This window comes from Pseudoliparis swirei, chromosome 24 (genome assembly GCF_029220125.1).
Source record: "Pseudoliparis swirei isolate HS2019 ecotype Mariana Trench chromosome 24, NWPU_hadal_v1, whole genome shotgun sequence".
Taxonomy (NCBI): domain Eukaryota; kingdom Metazoa; phylum Chordata; class Actinopteri; order Perciformes; family Liparidae; genus Pseudoliparis; species Pseudoliparis swirei.
Genome location: NC_079411.1, coordinates 21791066 through 21815433, shown reverse-complemented (window position 1 = coordinate 21815433; position 24368 = coordinate 21791066). Strand labels below are relative to the sequence as shown.

At 45.8% G+C, this 24368-nt stretch overlaps 2 protein-coding genes across 6 annotated transcripts; both read right to left on the bottom strand.

The window, feature by feature from the left end:
• Positions 1-154: 154 nt before the first annotated feature.
• ogal (O-GlcNAcase like) lies at positions 155-7040 on the bottom strand. Of its 4 annotated transcripts, XM_056410250.1 has the most exons (17): positions 6727-7039; positions 6565-6616; positions 6152-6249; positions 5494-5624; positions 5023-5194; positions 4387-4485; positions 4151-4290; positions 3929-4076; positions 3199-3297; positions 2830-3092; positions 2562-2736; positions 2017-2096; positions 1743-1835; positions 1575-1663; positions 1372-1492; positions 1111-1240; positions 155-628 (listed from the first exon to the last, which is right to left on the bottom strand). In XM_056410250.1, exons 1-17 carry the CDS (start codon positions 6803-6805, stop codon positions 492-494), a joined length of 2106 nt encoding a protein of 701 aa, XP_056266225.1. In that variant the 5' UTR covers positions 6806-7039; the 3' UTR covers positions 155-491. The 4 variants fall into 4 exon arrangements, with proteins under 4 accessions (XP_056266225.1, XP_056266227.1, XP_056266226.1 ...); XM_056410253.1 differs by lacking the exon at positions 1111-1240 and having other exon boundaries at positions 507-628; positions 6727-7040; XM_056410252.1 differs by lacking the exon at positions 1111-1240 and having other exon boundaries at positions 1575-1835; positions 6727-7040.
• A 1250-nt stretch (positions 7041-8290) lies between these two features.
• On the bottom strand, positions 8291-14949 carry LOC130190022 (peroxisome proliferator-activated receptor gamma coactivator-related protein 1-like). Of its 2 annotated transcripts, none has more exons than XM_056409129.1 (11): positions 14870-14949; positions 13538-13636; positions 13244-13399; positions 11011-12781; positions 10864-10917; positions 9978-10773; positions 9686-9892; positions 9472-9532; positions 9259-9380; positions 9025-9176; positions 8291-8761 (listed from the first exon to the last, which is right to left on the bottom strand). In XM_056409129.1, the coding sequence occupies exons 2-11, from the start codon at positions 13619-13621 to the stop codon at positions 8661-8663; spliced, it is 3504 nt and encodes a 1167-aa protein (XP_056265104.1). In that variant the 5' UTR covers positions 13622-13636; positions 14870-14949; the 3' UTR covers positions 8291-8660. The 2 variants fall into 2 exon arrangements, with proteins under 2 accessions (XP_056265104.1, XP_056265105.1); XM_056409130.1 differs by having other exon boundaries at positions 9472-9529.
• Positions 14950-24368: the final 9419 nt, after the last annotated feature.

Genomic DNA, 24368 nt, shown 5'->3' with positions numbered 1-24368 from the left:
TTAGATTGATATTGATGTAATGACGGGTCCATCGACGTGATGCAGAGCGACTTCTAAACCGTAAGCGACACGCGAGACGTTTCGTCTGAGCAGGTCCACCTCAGAGTTTTTATTTATGTTAGTAAACTGAAGATTGTTCGCCTCAAGCCAGAGAATAAGTGAAACACCAGCTATTTTATTTAAACAGGAACCAAGTTTATTTTGTATCCTCTCAAATGCAAATGATATAAAAAATGTTCTCTTATGTATAAATCTTCTCATTACATTATTTGTACTGTGCTGGGTTAAAACAACACATTAATCTAAAAGAATGACGTCGCATTTCAAAATGTTCACGTCTACAAAGTGAGTCCTCTATATTGACTCGTGTTACTTTGCATGAGAACGTGAGCAAACGGTCTAAATTATACCGATCAAAAATGACTAATTGCAGTTCGAGGCGCCGCACGGTGACTTGGCAACCTGAGGAAGATCCTTGCGACTCATCTGGTTCACAAGCTGGTTCCCACGGCAACGACGTCGCGGGGCAGCCCGGCTGTCGGTACGGGTTTGAAGGAGCTCAGCTTACTGAAGAAGTCGAGCATCCGCCGATCGCTCTGCCTCAACTCGCAGAAAACTCCCCTGGAACCTGAAAAGTTAGAGAAACGATCAAGTTTACTCTCTAAAGTCTTAGAACAATGACTGATGGGATTGATTGATTTAAAAATGGAATTGCTCAATATTGAAAAACGTCATAAGGGATGCTAAGCGCTAATATTATTGCAGATTTGCCTCTAGATTTAAACCTGTACGACACATTTTGTAATGAATGCTGCGACGATGCTTTTGTAAGTCCTTTAGTGACATTGGATGAAGGGGGGGCAAGTGTCTTACTACCCGGATTTTATTTGAAAAAAAAGAAAATTAACTGAGCTTCAACTTTCAGCTGGCTCTAGTTATCAATCTCCCTCCTTACAGATAGGCGGGTTGGCAGGTGTAGATCGGCTGTGACTACGACTGAACGGCGCCTCCTTGTGGAGAACACGCAGCCTGCTGAACCAGAGTCTGACCCAACTTCACCGAGGCACTTTCTCAGAAACATCGGCGGCATTGTGCGAGGCCTCGACCTACCGCTGCTCCTGACGGAGGACAACAGCTGACCAATCATGCGCTTGGCTGGAGCGGGATCAGTAACCCGGGGCAACACTTGTACCGTAACCAGAGAGGGGAAGTCCTTCAACACGGATTCACTCACTGCCCTCTAGAGGTATGACAACAAAACAAAGTTATATATATATTATATATACATTTATATATATATATATATATATATAAAAGAAAAAAATGCATTTTCATCTTCATCTTGAATTCGGAAAAGTTGCATTTGATGACCTGAATCTTGGTTGCGGCCGGCTTGGCGTCGATGAGAGCCAGGGCGTAGCCGCACACCCCCATCTCGTCCTCCAGGACGAGAGCGCACTGAGGGGAGGGGGAGATCTCCCCCGACGACAGGCTGCAGAGGGGAGGAGGGATCGTGACGACCGAAGAATAAAAAAGCACCGAGACGTCTGGAGAGAAACTCGACTCCTTCTTACCCGTCGCCGATGAGTGGCGGCTGCATCATCAAGAGCGCCTTGCCCTCTCCTGCGCTCTGCAGCTCCCTTGAAATCCTTTGCACCTCCAGCTAGAAAAAAAACTTGAACGTCAATGCTGGATACGTTTATTTTTTTGGAAGTATCGCGGCGTCTGACGAGCATCCTCACCGTGTCCTCGGCGCGGTGCGGCCGTATGCTGTAAACCGCCGTCGTGGGAGGATGTCGGAACAGGTCCCGGTTCCCGTGGCAAGGCAGCATTCTCTGCAAGCCCAAACAGACGGCGTGTTCAAGTGGACTCGATACGCTGGGAAAGTTACCGATGTTGAAAACAACGCTTAAGAGAAGAGATTCACCAGACGGCCATCCTCTGAAACGACCGATTCTAGACTAAAATATGATCAAATGAGTCGCTGTCCTGAGACATCGGTCCCGTGTCGGTCACCTGGAACTCTCCGGAGAGGCCTCCTCTGAAGCCCCAGGGTTCAGGATCGTCGGTCATCGGCTGGGCGCCCCCCTGCCCTCCTGAGGACAACGCAAATGGAATCACATTTTCCGTAAATATGGTTCCAGATGTTGTCGTTGTTGTGTATTTTATTCAGTCAATCATTGCAATACAATATTATTCTATATAATATACAAAACAGAAAGACTGAAAAGTTATAGGTAGAACCAAAAATGCTTATATAGTCCTATTCTAAATTATTATTATCAAATAAATCAGATAATTAATGTAAAATAAATGAAAAGAATAAACATCACAATGCATTAAAAACTAAGCCGAGACACTTTTTTCATTGCTCTTTTTAAACACTTGGAATCAAAGTTTCACACACACACACACACACACTCATTGATAAATTAATTGGAAGCCCCAGGGTCAGGGTCTTTTTCCCCCCTTTAGCATGCCTACAGCAGCACACACACACACACACACAGTCCTTTAGTTTCGTTTGATCAACTTTGAAAGATTCAGTTTGCTCCCCTGACCGAGTGTTTTGACGTAGGCCCGGGCCAGGCCGACCCCGCTCTTGATGTCACAGATGTAGTCGTAGAGGTCGTACAGGATGCGGCGGTTCGGGGCGTTTGACAGACGGTTGAACATCTGCACCACCGCTTCACACAGACCGTCGAACCGCTGCGCTCTGGAGCGCCACTCGGCAGTCTGGGGGGAAAAAAAGAAATAGAAGTGTTGAATGAAAGAGAAAAATGTAACACCGTTATCTGCTTTTGAAAACATTTTTTTTTTTTAAACTACCACGTCCGTCTCCGCGGCGACGGCCCAGCCGTGTCTCTTGAGCCAGTCCAGCTCCCGCAGCATGGTCCTGGCCGTCGGGCCGTATTCGTACGGCAGGTGGAAGATGTCGGACAGCAGCTTCAGGTCAGCCAGGGTCAGGGGCTCTGCGGTGTAGAGCGGGTTCTCCCCGGCTCCGGGAACATAGGAGCCCTCCCCCACGTCCGTCTGCATGGGCTCCTCGCCCGACGACTCCTTCTTGAGACCGGCCGGAGGACGACAGCGGCCTGGAAGGGCGAGGAAGAGGAAGAGGAGGGCGATGACGCACTTTTTTTGGGGATAACATGAAACAGTTTGTGGGTTTTTGGACGTTGCGGGTTCGGGACTCTCTACCGCCGGGTTGATCGCTGCTCTGGAACTCCTGCAGCCAGTCAGTGAGGGCCAGGGTCAGGGCCTCCTGGGGGCTGTAGCACGGGTCCTGCTCCTCATCGCCTGGGGATGGAGGTCAGAGACAGTGAGACGATGCACACATATATCTAAACTTCTGCTCCGGTCATTATTACCCATATGAATGTGTTACTATTCTCTGATGTCCGTGTTTTATGTCACAAGAAGTTTGAATGCAATTAGCAAGCGAGCGCCTAAAGGTCGCTTGAGCTCCGTCCACCATTTTCTAAAGATGCCGAGCAGCCACTGGTCTCTGCTCAGGTTCACACTCGACGCCTTCATCAGCTAGATGGCGTTTCTTTTTACATATATATTTTGTTTTGTATTTTACTTTTATTTTACTTGTATACTTCTATATCTTTCATCCCTGTTTCTTATATTTTGTGTTTTGTTTTTATTCTTGTGTGTTGCTGCTTCTGTCACGACAAATTTCCCCTTGGGGATTAATAAAGTATATATCTATCTATCTATCTATTATGGCGAGATCTCATCTACCGTGTGTTTTTTTGGAAAAAATGTCAGGAGGACTAGAGCGTCGCAATCCTTGTCCTCATTGTTATATTGTAAAAGTTTGGAAAAAAAGTCACATTTGTGCGGCGATATTCTGTGTATGCGCTAAAGCTAATGGATGAGATAAAAGGCAGCACACTTATTCGAACTAATAAGAAGCAAATGCCTTTTTTTTCCACGTCCCTCTGCGCTCCGTCGGCGGTCGCTTTGCACCACGTCGCCAACGTGTGGACGGCCACAAAGTTCAGGTGGAACTCGCAGTTCGGATTGGTGAGCACTCCTCCCAGTTTGCCGATGAGCTCCGTGGGGCGATCCTGACGAGGGAGGAGAGAAGGCGTTAACCGGTACACGCCGGAGCTTACACACACAGCTCACGCCGTGAACTGACCTTAAAGGGCCCCAGGTAAATCCTCTGGGGGTCATAGTCGTTTGCGTGGATATTGTCCCAGATGACTGGCGCCCTCTTCAGGACGGAGGACACCTCGTCTATGGACTCCACGGAGATTTTGTGAGATACCACTTTGGGACCTATATGAGAGAGAGAGAGAGAAATGTGTTATACATCTGTACTTTTGGCTCCTTCCGTGCAGGTCCGGTGAGGTTCTGGGTCGGTGGCGCTCTCACCGGTCCACAGTACGTCGATCCCCGGCAGCAGCTTCTCACCCACCGTGTGCAGGTATGACGACTGGGACACACTGGGAGTACAGAAGGCAGCACAATAATCTGGAGGGACGGGGACAGAGTAAGTGCGAAGGATGGAAAATAAAGAAGGGCTTCATATGTAAATATATAAATGAATAAAAGCTATCACAGTGTGTGCATGCTTAAATCTCAAAAAGGGCACAATCATATTTAAACTAGAACGGGCACTCGGTAGAGCGCATACCTTCGCATATCACAAGATTGGGCATTGAATTATGAACATGTTGGCATTAGTTGCATGCCAATTGCATAAAAATTGACCGTGCTATTGTAAAAAGAAGATGTTGACCTTTTCATGACCTTGACCTTGACCTTTGACCCAATCGATCCCAAAATCTAATCAAATGGTCCCCGGATAATAACCAATCATCCCACCAAATTTCATGCGATTCGGTTTAATACTTTTTGAGTTATGCGAGTAACACGCATACAAATAAATAAATAAATGCACGGCGATCAAAACAAAACCTTCCGCATTTTCAATGCGAAGGTAAAGATGTTACACAAACAAAACTGCTTTTTTGTGTTTTTATTTTCATGCAACTGCCACTGCCTCACCTGTAGGACAGAAGAGGAAGGTCTCAGGGTCGCCCAAGTGCTGGTACACTGCATTCGTGATGGCCACCTGGGCGTGGGCGAAGGAGCTGAAGGCCCGCTTATCGGCCGGACACATGTCGGCCTCAATGTCGTCAAACAGCAGCGAGAAGGAGCTGCAGCCGAACTGCTTCACCTGGATGGACACGGAGGACATCTTGGGCTTCGGAGATCCAACTCCCGATAATGGACATTTTCCTTTTCGGATAATGAAGTCACTCCGCCGGGAATCGAACCGACCTCCCGCAGCTGTGTTGGTGCCATAGCTTGCCCGTTGACCTACTTGCAGTATATTAAAACGCGTCTATTTTGACTGCTGCGTGTTTTATATGAAGTTATATGGTGCCCAAAGCACTCACTCAGGGAGCCGTAAAGCTGAGATTAAATTCTCTCTCCTGTCTCCACCCATCATCTCTCGGCATAACGAGTGCTAACCTGGTCCAGTTTCCTCTTCAGGGCGGCAACCTCTTTGGGGTTGGAGAAAGTAATGTCCAGGCCCGGAGAGATCGCGTAGATGAAGTCGACGTCGTGCTGTTTAGCCGCCGATATCAGGGCGATGAGTTGAACTGGGATAAGAGATGAGATGAGAAAAATCAAATAGACAATCTTTGATGGGCCAAAGTCCACCGTCTGTTTTGACAAGATGGGTCAAACTTCAAATCACCAATGCCCTTCAGAACGCAACGTTATAAGATAAGATGAGATAAGATAAGATGAGATAAGATATCACTTTATTCATCCGTAAGGAATAAGATGCGAACGGAGAGGCTCCAAACTGAGCAATTAAACTATCAATCTTGGGAGATAATGATAACTTAGAATGGGACTTTGCTGTGACACTGATACGAAACCACTATAGGTTAAAAAAGGACAATATTGGTTTTGTTTTGACCTCTTTAAATTTATTTTTTAACGATGTATTCCACATCAATTAATTTAGATTAATTATCCTCAGAGGCTGCTGTTCGGTCCTGTGTGTTTTTGGTTATTTGGTAGTCTCAGGCCACCCTCACTTTTCCAAAAGATGATGATATTGCCGAATATCGTGATATTATCAATGAATAACAACGACATGCGAAGGGCTGAAACTCACCGGACTCCTCTGCAGAGTACAGATCCCTCCAGTACATCCTGTGTTTGTAGTCATCCTTGGGGGCGTACAGGTACGTGTTCAAACCCCACTTCTGCTCTCTGAGAAACCCAAACAACAGCAAATCAACAATCTCCTCACATATTATACATCAGCTATATCATGACATCAGCCATCTGGTGTTTATAAAAAGGGCCGTGAAAGGGAAACTAGGCATCAGGAGAGAAGTTAAATAGTGTTGGTCCAGTGGTGACAGGAGGTGCTGATGAAGGTCTAATGACGTAATAATAACACCAGTACGAAATGAAATGCCTTTTTTTTTTAAACAAGCTCTGTTGTCACGTGACTGTTTGACAATCGTATTCAACCCCCAACCCCCCCACTCGCAGGTGTGTTCCTGCACTTATTCGACACACCTTTTAAACAGCTCAGTTCTCTGCTCCATAGTCCATGGTCGCCCATAAAAACCTGCACCAAGCAAAGACCACGTTATGGGTTGTAATTAGTACCGACTGCGTGTGTCTAAAGTTCTCCCAGGTGTACTTCTCGATGGAGCTCCTGGGCCTCGGTGTGCTCACCTTCCACCACCCCACTGATGAAGCGCTTGGCCCCGCGGGGGGCCCTCGCTTGGCCCTCGGCACTGGCGGGCTTCGACATGTCTCGACGTCTCCTCTTCAGCCTCTGCGTCCACTTCGCTTTATGCTCAGACTGACGCTCCAGCACCGGCGCTGTTGTCAGTCACAGCTTTTATACGGGAGGCTTTAATCTGAGGGACTTTTATTGCGCCGTTCCTCTCGCGCATGCGCACACCCCGCTAACATGGTCGAAAGTCGGAAGTTGTAATAAATACTGTGTGAGCGAGCGGTTAACGCGCAGCTCGTGTTGCGTGTTGTTGATATGGTTCACCTCAGAGTGCGTGCGCGTGTGGGCTGAGCGTCCACAGCTGTGCACGCGTGCGTGCGTGAACGTCTTAAAGAGACAGTGTCGCCTTAAAGAACGAAGCTCTCCAGTAAATGTTCCGATCCGGCTGTTTAAGATAATCTGTTAATGTTGATACTAAAAGCAGCCACGTATATTGTTAAAACTACTCATCAGGCCGAGTGGCAGGTTATAGAGATGCCCAACACACAAAAGTATGTATACAAATACTATCGGCTCCAAACTAGTCATGCTTGTACATAAACTTATTGTAACTGAGATTTAAGATGAGCAGAAAAACCTTTCCCCTCCAGCAGTGTTAAAACATAATAAAGACAAATTGTTTTTTGAGTGGGACTTCAGTCATTGTCATTTCATGAACCTTACACCCCCCCCCCCAAACATCACTGCTGGACCTATTTGTAATTTGTAAAAATCACAATTAAAGGATGGAGTGGCTCCTAAAAAATATATTTTGAACATCTGAAGCTGGAGCCAAGGAAGGAAGGAAGGAAGGAAGGACAATGACAACATCCAACTAAACACAGAGAACACAAGTAGGCTAATGTCAGTATATTGAGGTCAGGGTACGTAACTATGGAGATATTTTGATGTGTCGTCTCAGGAAGGATGCAGGTGTACCTGATAACACTAACAATGCGGTTTCATTGAGGTGTGCCAGACAGCCAGTGGAGACATAATGGGGCTCTAGAGGTGTAACTGTATAATGTATGTTATTAGTTAAACATTTTGAAAATGTATTATGCCTGCCATTTGAAATGTGTAGTTTAAGTGAAAGCATAACTTACCCAAAGTGATCAGATGCAGAAAAACTCAATGAAACATTGACTATGCCCAAATTCAATCCACATGTGACGTCCCTGCTTTGATATTTGACGTGGAAGTCTACAAGCTTACAAACGTACTTATTGTGAAGTGCTAAAGTGAACTGTAGACATGAAGACAGCAGACAAAAACAAGCTACTAATACTTTGAGTTGAGGTGTAAAGAGAGACAATTAACAATACGAGCAGGTTTATGAGACTGGAGTGAAGATTAGAGCCTGCGGAACAAGTTGACGGTTTGTTGTGAGATTTCAAGACAGCAAAACCAGAGGTAGCTGCACTGTCTGACTATACAATTATATAACAAATAACATTTATATTGAGCGCACTCTGTTGGTTCACTGGAATAAACAAATAAACCAGTCAGTCAATCAGAAAAAACATTTAAGAGCGTTTATTATTATATATATATATACAAATATTCAGAACTTTATACGTGTTGTGGAATGAAACAAAACATTTTCGTGGGTTCCACGGATAAAATATTGTCAAATAAACACTACATATTTGTACATATCAATTGTACACATCATATTTGTAGATAACTGTATCCATCATATTTGTAGATAACTATACATCATATTTGTACATATCAGCTGTACACATCAGAAACAGCATGAATATTAGTCAAAATATATATATTTAAAAAAAGACATACAAACATTTGCTACATTAGTACGAGCGTGACGCTCTGAGGTTCATGAAGGAAACCCGTTTTCACCTGCGTTGCGTTAAGTGAGGTTCTGATGCTACCTCTTTAATCCTCTCTGGGCCTGTTTCAGCAACGAATCAAAGTCCAGGTCCTCAGACCTGGGCTTGGCCGGAGCCGGTTCTGCATCTCTGTTGGCGTCTGAGGGAGAAATGCACATTTACTGTTATTCACTGTTATGTTCCATGACTTTCACATTCAAAATACACATTATTTTTTGTGTGGAGCTTTTCTGGGAATTTTTTTTTAAAGTGCGTCAATTTGAATAAATGAATTTCCAACTCTACACAATATCATAGCATGTGTTCAATGGTGCGGCTTGCAACAACAAGAGACAATGTAGTTGAACTCGAGCAGTGGAACACGTTGGCCTCGCTGCTCGGCTTTGTGGTGTCGAGTCTCACCGAGGTCGGCGTAGTGCGAGTTGCAGAACTGTCTTCTTCCGCCGAAGCAGATGTCAAACGGCAGCTCATCCGGCTTCCTTAGTTTCCCGCCGTTATCGATGGCCGCGAAAGCGTCGTCCGTGTTGTAGAATGTGACAAAGCCGTAGTGGTCACTAAGGGAACCAAAGGGGCAGGGTTTAAAAAAGAAAAACTAACAAATACAGATGACGAGTACAAAAAACACTGAACTCTTACCCTCTCTCTCTAAAGTGAAGCGACACACACTCCACAACTCCGAACTGAGAGAAGCGCTCCCTCAGTTCGTCGTGCGTCATGGACCTGCGGATGCGGCCGACATACACCACCCTGCGCTCGTCCTGTGTGAGAGGAATTCATGATTACTCTCTACTCATTACTCATGACTCAACCAATGCAACACAAAAAACACGTCAGTAATATCGTACTCACGATGGCTTTCAGTTTCTGAATCCTGATCTCGTGCTCCCTCCTGAGCTTCCTGGACTCTCTGCTGCCGTAGACGTGAAAATGAGGAGACGCACAAACTCAGTAAAGCCAGAAAGACGTGCATGAAAAAATGACTTTTGTTTGAATTTAAAAAGGAACAATTTTGTATATTTTAATTTCATCTTAGATTTCTGAGTGGGAAACAACAAGAACTGACCTGTAAACGTCGGCCCACTGTCTACGGCAAACCCGCGTGGACGGTGATCTGGATCTGGATGTGGACCTAGACTGGGACCAAGACCTGCTCGACCTCGAGTAGGACCACCTGTAGCGGCGACTCGGGGAGCCGGAAATGGAGCGAGAGGGCGACGACGACGAACACGAACTGCTCTCTGAGCGCTTGTGGCGGCGCTTGTGGCGGCGCCTGTGAGGACGGACACATCGAGACTTAGCAGCGAAGCACAAAGAGGACGAAGACGAGACGCTGAAGGTAAACACGAGATGATTACTTTTGTCTTTTTGGAGAGGGAGATGCAGAGCTGGAGGAGGACGACGACGACAAGGAAGAGGAGCTGGAGTCCGAACGAGGAGATCTCCTCCGATATCTCCTTTTCTCCCTACCTCTGGCGGGGGGGCTGGGTGGAGGTGTGGGGAGCGTGCACGACACCGTCTCGTCTTCGGCGGCGCGGACGCGGCGCGGCGCTGTGGGAACGACGGCTGCGGCCGGGCTCGTCTCCGATCGGGTCCCGGGTCGCTCGGCGAGACGCTGCGTCGCTGCGGAGGACAGAACTGCTCCGACGGCGTCGCCGAGCTCGCAGGCCGAGGTCGGGTTTTTGCACTCAGCGGCGGCGCTCGAGTCGTGGGTCGCCACCTGGTCCTCATCGGAGGTCTGAGACACATCCTTGGGTTTAGAGGCTCTGCTGCGCTGCGCGGCGCCGGTTACCGAGCGGTCCGCGGACGCGCAGTAATCGTGATCGGAGGACACGGATGAATACACGCGAGGAGGGATGTGAGCAGCCGGGGGGCCGCCGTGCGCCTTCTTGGACGGGAGAGGACGGGGGTCGATTATCTGGATGGCCTTGGACGGAGGAGTTCTGCGTCTTGCTGGCGGATCTTGTTGAGCGCTGAGGACGATGTCCGTGCCGAGGGGCGGCGACCTCCCGACGGTTGCTGGACTCCCGGGTGATTCTGAAGTGCTCAACGGTTCAAGTGTTTCCACGGAGGCTCTCTGCGTTAACGCAGACGCCGTTCGTAGGTTTGACTGTGAAGGAGCGAGTTTGGACTCGGGCTCGTTCTCCTCTTTAGCTGGAGGAGGAAAGAACAAAAGGAGGTGACCAGAGGCTCGGAGACATCAGCATCAGACAATACAGTGTTATCCGTTATCCGATGACTCACCTTGTGTTTCCTCAAACTGTTCCAGCAGGCTGGTCAGATCCGGTGCTTCAATCCCTGGAGCGGAAGAACAAACAGACATTAAACCTTTGTAGATGCCGTTTATTCCCTTTTTTTAGTCACATAAACCACCGTGTCGCCACAGTTTACCTGAGTCAGCTGTTGCACTCGGCTCTCTACAGACCAACTGCAGAGTGGCCGTTGGTTCCTCAGACGTGGACCCACTGAGGTGACCCTCTGACCATCTCCCCTCGACCGGTTCGGGAGAGTCCACAGGACCAGCGATGGAAGGACACTTTATTCGCCTCACTGTGTCTGGACCTGGCGACGGAGCGGACTTTGGTTGCAGCTGGGCTTCTTCCCGAGTCGAGGTCGAACTGCATCCCCGAGGCTGCAGTTCCTTGCACTCTGAGGCAGATTTGATTCGTGTTGCGGTTTGGCACCGTGCTGGAGGACCGGCGGAGACACCCGAAGCGATCTCAGCCAGCCTTTGTTTAAATTCCTGGAGGGTGGTGCAGCGCTGGTTTACTAACAACACCTCAGGCGTTGGACCCGAGGAGGCTGGCTGTCTCTGAAGAGATGTGCCTGAGGATTCATTTAGCATTTCTGGAAAGTGTCTCGTGTCGTCACGGTTGGAGTCTCTGTTGAGGAACTCCACTTTGGACTTGGATAAGGATGAAGAGGGGTCAGCGGCCGGTGATGTTGTTTGGCTAACTGGTCGAGGGAGGAGGACAGGATTTGGGGGATCGCTACTCAACAGTGTTGGTTTCTTTACTGGACTTTTTTTGCTTTCATGCGTGGTAACATTTGGGTTAGCGGTGACCTTTGGCTGCAGATTGGCAGAGGAAACCATTTTGGATTCGGTTCTCGAGTGCTTCAATCCGCTGCGCTGTGGACGAGTGGATGGTTTGGGCTGTGGGGGGTGAGGCGTGGGCGGAGCAGAGACGCAGTGGGTCTTGTGACCTGGAGTTTGAGATAAATGGAGCGGATCAGCACCACTTCTTCTCCCATCGGGAAGTCGGTGTGCTTCGTTTGGTGCACAGCTGTTTGGTCTTTGACCTTGTAAACAGAGGATGGGGGTCAGCTCCGTGGGCGCCTCAGAAACACAGGGCCACATGGTGGTGTAGTTCCTCTCTTTCTCCACCAGAGGCAGCCTCTTTTGCCGCAGCTGTCTGTACTGCTGGAGGCTGAGTGATTTGACCTTCGTCTCACCTCTAAGAGGCAGAGCTGACGTCTTGTCGCTGCTCATTTCTGAGGGCAGAGCTTGGGGTTCGAGTGCTGAGCCAGCTGGAGTGTCAAGTGCATCGGAGCTGTTCAGTGGCACTGATGCAGTCTCACTTGTCGGCCCGGTTGTTAAATTACTCTCCATCGATCCTTTCTCTGTTGATTCAAATGAAGCCACTTGAACGGAGCCAAAGCTCACCTGTTTCTTCTCTGTGGGTGGTGGAGTTCTGGATATGTTCCCATTCAGCAGCACACTCTTCAAGAGGATGTTATAGCTCTTTTCAGCCTCCTCTTCTTCCTCCTTTGGGTCGTCCACCGTTACCTCATCATCAGACACAACGTTTATCTCTTCATCGCTGTCTTCACTGGGTCTCTCATACTTCCACACCTCTTCCTGAGAGAATACCGTGTGATTCTCTCTCAGTTCATCCCCCTCCTCCTCCTCCTCCACGTGCAGCTTCAGGCAGTACGGGTGCATGAGCTTCACCAGGTTGACGAGATAAGTCGAGGTGAAAACTTCGGCATCCGCTTTCTTATTCGTGGAGTGAAACAATGTTTGACTCTGTTGCTTGAACAGCTGTTGAGGACTGGTTCTCCCCAGTTTGCTCTCATCTTCTTTTTCTCCATTAATCTTCATTGTGAATGTTACACTTGGTGATTTGGATCTTGGTCTAAGTCGATCAGCAAGTAATAGTTCCTAAAGAGAAGACAAAGAAAAACAGAGGAAATGTTTAGTGGGACATCATATATTTTTAACTATATTTTTCAGATACATTACTATTGTGTTCAGCGCTGTTCATCAAGGCGTGTTGCTCAACTTCATCTACCCTCCTAGTCCTGATTAAACAGGCAAATCCCTGTAATCATCTCTAGGGGCTCAGTTGATGTGAATTTGAACAGCATAAGCTACAAATATCATTAAAAATGTTTTATATTGTCTGTCAGTTTCATGTTGTATTGGCTAACACTTTGTGTAATGTGCTACTGCTGCTGTCTTAACCAGGACACTCTTGTTAAGGAGATTTTTAATCTTAATGAGGCATTTCCTGGTTAAATGAAGAAAAAAGAAAAAAAGAAAATTGACAGAGTTTAATTTTAAAGATTGTTTCCAAATAAGTTATTTCTGGTTTATACGTCTTGATTCTGTGCTTGGACCCACCACTGAGGTGTCCCTGCGCTCTGGGTGGGCGAGGAGCTTGGTGTCTGGCAGGGTGTTGAAGGGAGACAGAGTCTCGTCGTCATCCTCCACACTGTCCAGCATCTCGGTCAGAGCCGACAGCAGAGTCTCACTCTCTTCCTCCGCCCCGCTCTTATACTGAAAAGGAGCGAAAGGATCCAGGTTTATTCCTTTACATGCTAAATGTATATTCTAGTGTCGACTTTGTGCACTCGAGGACAATCAAAACTAAGGACATAGGGCATCTTTTAAACTAGTGATGGCTTTAACTCTGACCTCTGAGGAGACACTGGAGTCTTCAAAGATGGCCAGGATGGAGTGATCGATACAGGACTGGGTGTCCATCTCCACGCCTCCCATTTTACTGAGGACCAACTGCAGAGAGAAAACACACAATTATAATATCACACCCAGTGTGTTGTGAACTTTGAATGCACACTGATCTGGTCTATTCCTCCCTCCTGCAATCTTACAATACACTGCCTACATCAAGATGCTGAGCAACAGGATGCACCGAGTCCAAAATAAACCTTCGCAGCATAAACAGGAAGAGCTGCCAATTCAGACAATTCTTCAAATACAGCAGTGAAAAAAACGTGCTAAATGCTCTACATTAATTAAGTAAGCTAAATAAATGCATTGATGAGACATGTCTATGTAGATTAGAATTACATTTAATAATAATGTAAAAAAAACACATGAGGCAATTTGATGAATCATTTGGTTCATAAAATATCATAACATTGTGAAAATGATCGCAACTACTGAAAGTCAAAGATTACCAAATGATTCATCAAATAGCCTCGTGTTTTTTTTACATTATTATTAAATGTAATTATAATCTACATAGACATGTGAGACAGTGAATGGTATATATTCTGAAAAGAGCAGAAATATCTGCGCATGCGTCTCTGTGGCTGTTAAAGAACAATACTTTCTCTACCAACGTGTAACTAGTACAGAAGTGTGCTAGTATGCAGGAGACACATTCGAGGGGACAAGGGGCCCTAGAGGCGGGTGACCGGCATGCACTCTGGGAAGTTGAGACAACTGCTCCCAGGGCCTGCACGACGGCAACAAGGCAGAGCTTAAACGCCTTTTCTGTAACATCCATCTGTGACAGCCTGGACACATGCTACATTACAACTGGCGACAATACATATCAAAAAGGTGGTCAAATCTGAGTCCAGGAACAACGAAAAGGGGACAGTGCAGTGAGCCGGTCTGGTGCTTGAGGGTGCAGCCTTATCTGAACATCTTGTACTACAGCGGAAGTGAACCGGTCCGTCCGCCAGCTTTGAAGTGTGAATCACTGACGGTGGAGTTTGTGTCAAACACGTACGACGCGGTAACTCGGTGAACTAACGAGTCGTGCGCGTGTTCCCGTAGCTACGGGGGTCAAATGGCAGATTAGTCGCCCGGCTGAGCCGACTCCCTGTCCACTACCTCGGTAGTACTACCACGACGAGCCTGTTTCAGCCACGTGTCGCGATGCGCACATGTGGCCTCGCGCGCCGGCGACAGCCCCCCCCCACCTTATTACAACATGGAGGACGGCTCGCGTGCAGCTATTACTATGTCAGTGAGCTAATATTAGCAAACCGGTACCTCATTGGGAGTGTTGCTGGTCAGAAAGTCGCTGTTGCCAGCATTTAAATCCCCGTCTTTCCCACTCCACCGCGCCGCCATCTTGCTGCTCCACATGGCCCGCTGGCAGGCCGGAGAGAGAGCGAGAGAGGCACGTGGTCACAGACTCGGAGCGCGCGAAAAGCACGGACCCAGGATCAGATCGACACCACCAGTTTCATTAGGGAGAGTGAGGAGACGAGGAGATAGCAGATCCCATGTCAGCTACACGTTTCTCATATGTTTCACGTGGTTTCATTCATTTCGCATGAAAAGGTGCTAGAGTGTAGTTTGTTGTAAAGACTCAGTGGATCAACGCGGTTATTGTGTGGATTGCTTCTTCATTTATATAGTATATAATCTGATAAAGGAAACGGTTGTTCAGATCTCTGTGACAATCGATTTAAATTGGTGTCTCTAAGCTGCTTTCCATATTAAATTTGGAGTTTTATATAAATCAGCAGGGACTAGCAGGGCTTTTGATACAGGTTTTTTCACATTTTAATCAAATAAATGTTGGTGCTCAAAAGTGACACCTAGAGTCCAGATGACAGTACTGCACCAACCCAAATACAGATGTGGTGTTGAAGAAAAAAAAAAAAATTGTAATTATTTAATAATATGTCTGCAAACCATGTAAAGCTTTGCAATGAAAGATTACTTTCAATCATTTTCCTTCCTAATATGGCAGAGACGGCACTAAGTGTAACCAGGAGTTATCTTGAAATGGGAAAGAACACTGTGACGTGTTTTATTTATTTTCCTTGTTATCCCTGAGAACATTGTGGAAATGCATTAAACACGCGTACTTTAATAGACATAATATTATGTGGCATTACTGGAATCTGTCCTTGGAGCGGTGTGTTGTATAGCAAAGCAAAGAGTTTTTCTGCTTCTGTCGCTTGCTCTCATCACCAAAACAAAGAGAGATTATCTGCATGTTTAGACATGGCAATATGTATGTGTTGACTTTGCTGATTGAAGTGTGTACACGCCCTCCACCTTGACTGGTTCGCTGTCAGAGACTAACAGCTCTGTTACCACCCTGTTTTAATAGAAATGTTACCCGCAGATTTCCAGCTTTAAAGTCTTTGCATTAATTAAAATGTGTTCATGCCTGTCAAACAATTTGCTGCACACTAGATCACAATGATTGAATACATATATATACTTTTGTTTCCACGTCATTCTGCACTGCTCCAAACTGTGCTACCTGACATAATGTATAAGTATTCCACATATAAGAATAATGAACACAGCATTGTAAAGCAGTATTTCTTACCTGTGGTTTGCATTGATTGAGAACCCTCATGCTCTAAATCAAATGATGGTCTTTGGATTGTTGACTGCATTTAAATATTTATAATAAGTGTTTTTCTTTCTTCTTCTTCTGTAGTCGTCGTTACACCACACCGTTCCCAAATGTGCAGTGATGCTGAACTTGTTTCACGACACAGTTAATCATTTGCATTGTTTATTTTTTTTATTTATTCCGGTCAAACCAGTCCAACTTAACCAACCATTATGAAGTTTGTCACCTCACAGCACAACACCAGCAACACCTTAACCAGGTGAGGCGGAGCCGTATACAGTTCACGCTTCAGGTCATGTGGAATGAAATATGAACACAATCTATTCCCAAATGGATAATGTTTCTAGTCCCAGGGGCTGAGCTGTCCAAAATGTGCTAGCAGCAAATCAAATTTTAAAAAACTAGAACGGGCACTCGGTAGAGCACATACCTTCGCATATCACAAGATTGGGCATTGTATTATGAACATTTTGGCATTAGTTGCATGCCAATTGGATAAAAATTGACCGCGCTATGGTACAATTACGATTTTGACCTTTTCATGACCTTGACCTTGGACCTGATCGATCCCAAAATCGAATCAAATGGTCCCCGGATAATAACCAATGATCCCACCCAATTTCATGCGATTCGGTTTAATACTTTTTGAGTTATGCGAATAACACGCACGCACGCACACATACAAATAAATACACAGCGATCAAAACATTACCTTCCGCATTTTCAATGCGAAGGTAATGAACATGTCACGGCAGTTATCTGCACCTGTTTGTGTCTTTATGCTGCTCGAGCTTCATGTGAATCGGACAGACAGGAGAGTCGTATGAATCTTCTCATCTCAGAATGTCTTTTTCTTGTTCTTTTTAAAGTGGTACTCCAGCAATTTAGTGCACTTCTATTAAGTCAGAGAAATAAACTGGTGAAGTGGATGCGAGTGTTCCTGCCCCCTGATGTGGCCTTTGGGTTGCATACAGCTCCAGGCTCTGGTTGGGTCACTGTGTTGTGGTAGTTCTGCAATGCCCAGTGGGAGGAGGGGAAGAGATGGGAGTGCAGCCGGTGTGTTGCATTAACCGTGCGAGCTAAATGTCAGTCATGAAGGAAATATTTTTTTTAAAGATTTTCGTCTCAGTTTTTTGGCGAGTGCAGAACTCCATTGTGAGATTTCCCGAGTTGAAGCACCACGAGAGAAGCTTTCAAAACGCTGGATTCTACATCCCCTCTTCTCAAGCAGGAAACCCACCGGAAGAAAGGAAGTCAATGTTTTAGTTCACAATTCACGCAGACTTCTTTTTTTATTGAAGGAGCTGTATCAAACATTCTGAACGTGGGGAATATATAAGTGGAGTAAGGTATTTAAAAGTACTAAACTCCTAAACTAAGTTAAAGATACCCTGTGGATAGAACTCTTTGAATATATTTTGTACTATAGATCTGTTTGTTGGACAGAATTTATGACTGACTGACAACGTTGGTGAAACGTTGCATGGTTGTTTTGCTTTTTTTTGCTTCCTTATTTATAATTATTTTCCTGCTTTAACATTTTTATCTTTGTGTTTCCTTATGGCCCTTCTTGGTTAATTTTGACTTCATTTGTATTTATTTTTAGGTTTATTAATTATAATATAATGTTATTTATTCTTACTTTTGAAGGTTGTATTTCTGTAAAAATATCTAAATAAAATATCAAGTATATACACTACCGTTCAAAAGTTTGGGGTCATCCAGACAATTTCATGTCTTCCATGAAAACTCACTTTTATTCATCAAATGAATTGAAAATTGAATAGAAAATATAGTCAAGACATTGACAAGGTTAGAAATAATGATTAATATTTGAAGTATTAATTTTGTTCTTCAAACTTCAAGCTCAAAGGAAGGCCAGTTGTATAGCTTATATCACCAGCATAACTGTTTTCAGCTGTGCTAACATAATTGCACAAGGGTTTTCTAATCAGATATTAGTCTTCTAAGGCGATTAGCAAACACAATGTACCATTAGAACACTGGAGTGATAGTTGATGGAAATGGGCCTCTATACACCTATGGAGATATTTCATTAGAAACCAGACGTTTCCACCTAGAATAGTCATTTACCACATTAACAATGTATAGTGTGTATTTTTGATTAATGTTATCTTTATTGAAAAAACAGTGCTTTTCTTTGAAAAATAAAGACATTTCTAAGTGACCCCAAACTTTTGAACGGTAGTGTATATATTTTTTAAAGTACTAAACTCCTATTGACATTTACATACTGATGACATACGCGAATATATATGCGGAGGAACTGAAGCTTTACTGAAGCTTCCTGTTGGAAGGTGGTAATCTTCTCTCTGGGGAACAATGTCGATCCATCTGTTGGGATTCGGTTCATCCACTAGATGGTGACATCAAACATCTCCCTGAACACACTTCTCCGTTCGGCCTCTAAAGTTGTGAATGAGTTAATTCCCCAGCGAGTGAGCCACCTCTCTGCAACGGATGCCCATCAGATATTCATATCTGTGTGAAAATGGATTGCGTAATGACTTCGGGTTCGCCGCCTCTTGATTTGCGCGGCGTTATCTTGTATCAACTCGCGGTTTGTCCGTGGAGGACTGTGGATGCGTCTGGCCCCGTTATCTCGCGCATACCGGCGAGGCGTTGACCTTTCTGCCGAATGTCACGGCGGTACACGGAGTCATCGGCTGTAGTAGATTAGTTGGGAGGGAAATATGTCCTCAGATACACACTTTAACAAAGCTTCTTCCCCAGCGCGTCGATGTTTGATGGGCCGCCTGGTGTGTACGACACGTCTCCAACAGTACCTCGGTGACCTCTATCTGTTTTCCTTTTTTCTTTTTTGTTTCCTTTAGATTATCCCTTAAGCCCACATCTTCTTCTGTACTGTTGCTACATCGCTCTTACCCCCCTCTGCCGCATGCAAACACACACGCACACACACACACACACACACACACACATGCACGCGCGCACACATCACCTACAGCCTCATCTCCCAAACACATACTGTCTGAAATGGGGCCAAAGCATCCTCCAGTCTCCAGCGGGTGAGGTGTGTGTGCAGAGGCATTTGTAAGTGTGTGTGTGTGTGTGTGCGGTTGTGTGTGTGTGTGTGTGTTCAGGAGAGGTGGAGTTGTGTGTAAGTGGGTCACTCTACTGCAGCATCCAGCGCCCAGCCACCATGTCGGTCCATGGCCCCACACACACATATATTTAACCTACTCTCCTTCCACAGGGACACTTTGTTTTCAGTTGGAAATGTAAAACTCATAAAGAGACATCTTTCATAATATTTCCCTTTTCGCTCTTCAGAGTGCCGAACTTTGTTCTTTTCTCTCTCTCTCTCTCTCTCCCCCTTCTCCCCTGTGCCTCTCATCCCTTCCTCATTCTTGACCTGGAGGAGGACTCCCACGGTGTTCTTTTGACACGCTTGAATTTTTAAAGAACCCGCGAGGTCTAAGGAGTCAGGTGTATGTGTTGCCCTCTCGGCCTCCCTCACAACTGCTGCTGTGTGTGTGTGTGTGTGTGTGTGAGCATTTTTCTCTGTGTCTTTGCTGCTCAATCATGCAATGTTGTGCGTGCGTGCGTGTGTGTGTGTGCACGCACCTCTATACGACCTTTCAGATATTATGTAATGCTGCGTTATAAAAAGACAAACGCACACTCTGGTTTCTAACTCGACACCTCCTGTGAAGGGTGAAGCGACACACACACACACACACACACATGGCGTGACGGAGCTGTGTTGACATCACACGCTTTGATTTTTTCTTCTTCTTTTCTGACTGGATGTATAGTCCTCTTAATTTTTTTAAGCTTTCAGAGCAGAGAAGAGGAATTTCCTCCCACATGGTGCCCGAGAACATCTGTTAGTGAGGAATGAAGGCCCTGAGAGAGGAAGAGGAGGAGGAGGAGGAGGAGGAAGGGGACTTGCATTGATACATGTGGAGAAAGGAGGTGAAAAAAGAACAAGAGAGGAGGAAAGGAGGAGAAGAAAAATTATTTCCGAGACCACCTTTTCTACAAAGGTGAGAGGTCACTCGACAAGAGGTCGACGTCCGGGTGCACACACACGTTCACGTGGCACACACAACACACACACACACAACGCACTGCGCGTGGAAACCGAAGCCCGCATCAATAATGTAGCCGAGAGAAACGGGAAGCATATTCTACCTTACATAAGAGTTTACAGAGAGCCGAACAGCCTCCTTCCTGCTCCGCCCTCAGGCGGGATGCGCGAGGTTTCTCGAGCTAATTAAACGCCACATTTGCCACACAAACAACTTTTCAAGATAATTGTGCCGCAAACCCAAAAAAGGCACGAGCGCGACGCCAAAGCACTTTTTTAACTTCAGTCGAGTGACTTCAGGTGATTTGTTTTACTCTGTGTGGCGACATTTTTCCGAAGTGTTTTTCCCCCACTCGTCCCTAATTGGCTGGATCGTACATTAGCGAAGGTTCATTATTCAAACGCGCCTGTAGGTTGTCGGCTTCGTACGAACGCTGCGACGTTAGCGGCTCAGGGTCGGAGCTGTGGACATGCTGATGTGAAGCTGCCGGGAGACAAAGCACATCACGGTCAGAGGTCACAGGTCACAGAGACGGAGTTGAGGTCGCACCAACGGAGGCAGCGCCGACGAGCCAATCGGAGGCCGGGTACGACTTTGTCAATTTTGCCCGATCGGACGACGACGTTGAGTGAATATTGTGAACTTTGACTGTAAACCACGTTGCTCCTGGTCTTGCTGGAAGAGTAATAACTAAGCAACCGACTTTATAAGTTAGTAATATGTCAAAGTTGTTTCACCGCCCCGAAGTAAAGCGTAAAAAAAACACAAACAAACTGTCAATTCAGGTTTAATGAAGTTGAACAAAAATATTAAGACATCAACAAAACACATGTACAAATAGTTGAAGCAAACAATACAAACAATATCTCCTATATAAAACATATCAAGCATGATAAATAGTACACATTAACAAAAAACGCAACTCAAATGAACCTCTTTGTTTTGGCCGATGTCTGGAACGAGGTTATAAATCACCGATCTGAGAAGTTGTCCATCAGTGTGAATCAACATGAATTAAGCAGAAAGAAAGAAGAGGAGGAAACACTTTAGTGGGGAACATAAGCAACAGCAGGAATCTGTGATTCTTGATCCGCTCCACAAATTGCTTTCCTGTCCTCCTTTTGTCATTTTCTTCTCCGGTGGCTTTTCTTCACTTTTTTGTTTGTTGTCTGTCTTTCATCCCGTGGCCTCCACGTCTCAGTTATTTATTTGTGTTATGTGGGCTTTTGACTATATCTGCTAACTGGCAAACTGTTGACGTGGGTGGTGTGTGTGTGTGTGTGTGCACGTATGTGTGTGTGTGTGTGTGTGTATAAATAATTATGGTGAGGTGTAAGACAGTGTGTTTCTTTTGCACACATCTGCTTGAAAGTATGAACTTGTCAAACTGTCTCTATGAAACTGTTAATGTGGGCAGATATATGTGTGAATCACAGTTTTCATTTGTAAATGTGTGTGTGTGTGTGTGTGTCTAGAAGCTCATCATGCTGGTGCTATACTTTTTCTGCCACATTGCCATGGCGACAGTGCCCTCCCGGGGTAATGGGGGACGAGTGCGCCAGAGCTATTTATTCTCTCTTCCTCTCTTTCTCTCTCCCTCCATCCATCCATCCATCGCCCTCCCTTTCCTCTCTCTCTCTCTCTTCATCTCTGCCCTCTTCCTCCTGCAACCTCTCTGTCTCCCTCCTCTCTCTGCTCTTTCTTCCCCTCTCTGATTGGCTCCTCCTCACTCCTCCTCAATACTGTCTAATGAGACAGAGGGTTAGGAGAGAGGGAGGGAGACAAAGAGCAAGTGTCTTAAAGAAGGGAAATAGAAATATGTGGAGGAGGCGATCTATGCAGACTTGTGTTCCTCGTTGCATGTAAAGAGAGAAGACGATTTAATGAAACTGTCATTTTGGAAGGGAAACAGAACAGAATGTCTCAAATCCGACGTCCAGCTTTGTGTCTTACCTGTGTGTGTGTGTGTGTGTGTGTGTACAGTCTCTGGAGGTCTGAGTGCATGAGCCATTGGCTCAACTGGGGTCGTGACCTTTTGAAACTGGTTTGAATGAGCAGTAGGCACAGCAGCCATCTCAACAGGGTCAACACAGGGGTCATTGATCACACATACGTGTTGTTTCATTTTTATTTAGCGTGTCACAGTCACTTCATTGACGCACAATACCAGAGCCATGACCCGCCCACGGAATCGACGGGTACAATTATTGTTATTAATTAAACCCGCGTTTACCTCGGCAATTACTTTTTGACCCGTAAAATAAGACGATGCCGCAGATTGTTTGATGCGAAACATCGTCAGAAGGCTGAAGGGCGGACATTATCCAATGTTTCACGAGAACATTTCACTGAATAAAGAAAAGTCTGAAATATAAACATCATTTTCAATATTAGAATAGTCTGATCATTTATTATTTGGGGAAATACACCTGTTTGCGTTTGTGCCGTCAGAAGTTCGATGTTCCACATCACGTCCGTACGTTAAATATGACGCGACAAGCAGCCGTTCGTTAGCCTAGCTTAGCATCCTTTGGAAAGGAAGGAATGTGTGCAAAGGTTACGCAATCCGGCATCCCTAAAACCCAAATAACAAATCTATAGCATCTCTAGTATTTCCTGAAGATGTCAAACTATTACTCCAATCATCTCAGGACTCCTCCGCTTTATCTTGTGATCACGTCCTCTTCGTCATTCACGTGGCACGAATAATGAACCGATAAAGGCATTTTAGGGATTATACAAAGAAGGCCAATTTGCTTTTAAATGCATTATAAATATATCATTTGGGTATCGATAGATAGTACATTACAGGATATTCAACCTGTGTTTCCTCACAATGCGTGTGATGCTTGACTTCTTGTTTCGTAGGTCTTGTACAAAGGTAATAAAGTCGTCATGATGCCGTCCGTCTTTTCTTATCGTCATCAGAGACCTTTGAGAAAAGCAAAACAAACGATATACGTGTCTCTCTATGATTTGTGTTTTCCGTCCTCTGTCTGTGGCTCAAGATGCTGTCATTTAAAAAAAATGAGCCGCTCAATTCCTCAAACAGCTGCACTGAAGCTTTTAGAGATGCTCCTCAAACAGGTGGACATACAGTATTTATTGGACACTATGTCCAGAAGTGTATTAATACACATTTCGTGTTCACTAGGTCATTGTGTGTGTGTGTGTGTGTGTGTGTGTGTGTGTGTGTGTGTGTGTGTGTGTGTGTGTGTGTGTGTGTGTGTACGACAGCAGACGATGAACACACAATTAACTCCAGTGTTAATGTTCACGGCTGTGAGGCGACACTCACTCGCACACAAACACGTGCGTCTGAAATGACATCGCGATGGAGGACGGATTATAGCAGGATGGAGACGGGGGGAGGAGGGGAAAGGTAGAACGGAAGAAAGGGTAATAAGGAAAGAGGAAGGGAGGCAGGAGGAAGGGAGGAGGGCGGGAGAGATAAATGGCCCAGCAGACGGGAACACGAGTGAAGCGAGAGAGCAACACTGTGTGGCACTCTGCAGACAGAGGGACGAACAGAGCGAGAGAGTGAATGGGAGAGAGAGAGAGAAAGAGAGAGAGAGGACGCACGTCAATTGCTCCTTCCTCCCTTTTCCTCCCCCTTTTTCCTGCCCTCCCTGCCATGCAGAAGACCTTCGCTGGATGGTAACAAGCCACTCAGACCGCTGCAGCACACACACACACACACACACACACACACACACACACACACGCACACATATACACACACACACAGTCACATAGTCACATTCTGTCAAAATTCCACACTTCATGTGTGCACTTTTGTGTGTGTACGTGCACGTGTGTGTGGGGGGGTTCTTAAGTGTGTGTGTGTGTCATTGTAGCAGCAGTGGTGAAAAACAACCTCTACATATTTAAAGAAAAAAAAGGATCCACATCACATGGTTGTTATTCTCTCAAATCTGCCTCTCAGGTCACTTTGACAGTCCTCTCTCTCTCTCTCTCTCTCTCCCCTCTTTCTTTGCCACGCTCTAGAACACTCTCTCTCTCTCTCTCTCTCTCAATCTCGAGCACTCAGCCTCTCGTTCCCTCCCTTTCTCTCCCTCCCTCTCTCCTCCCA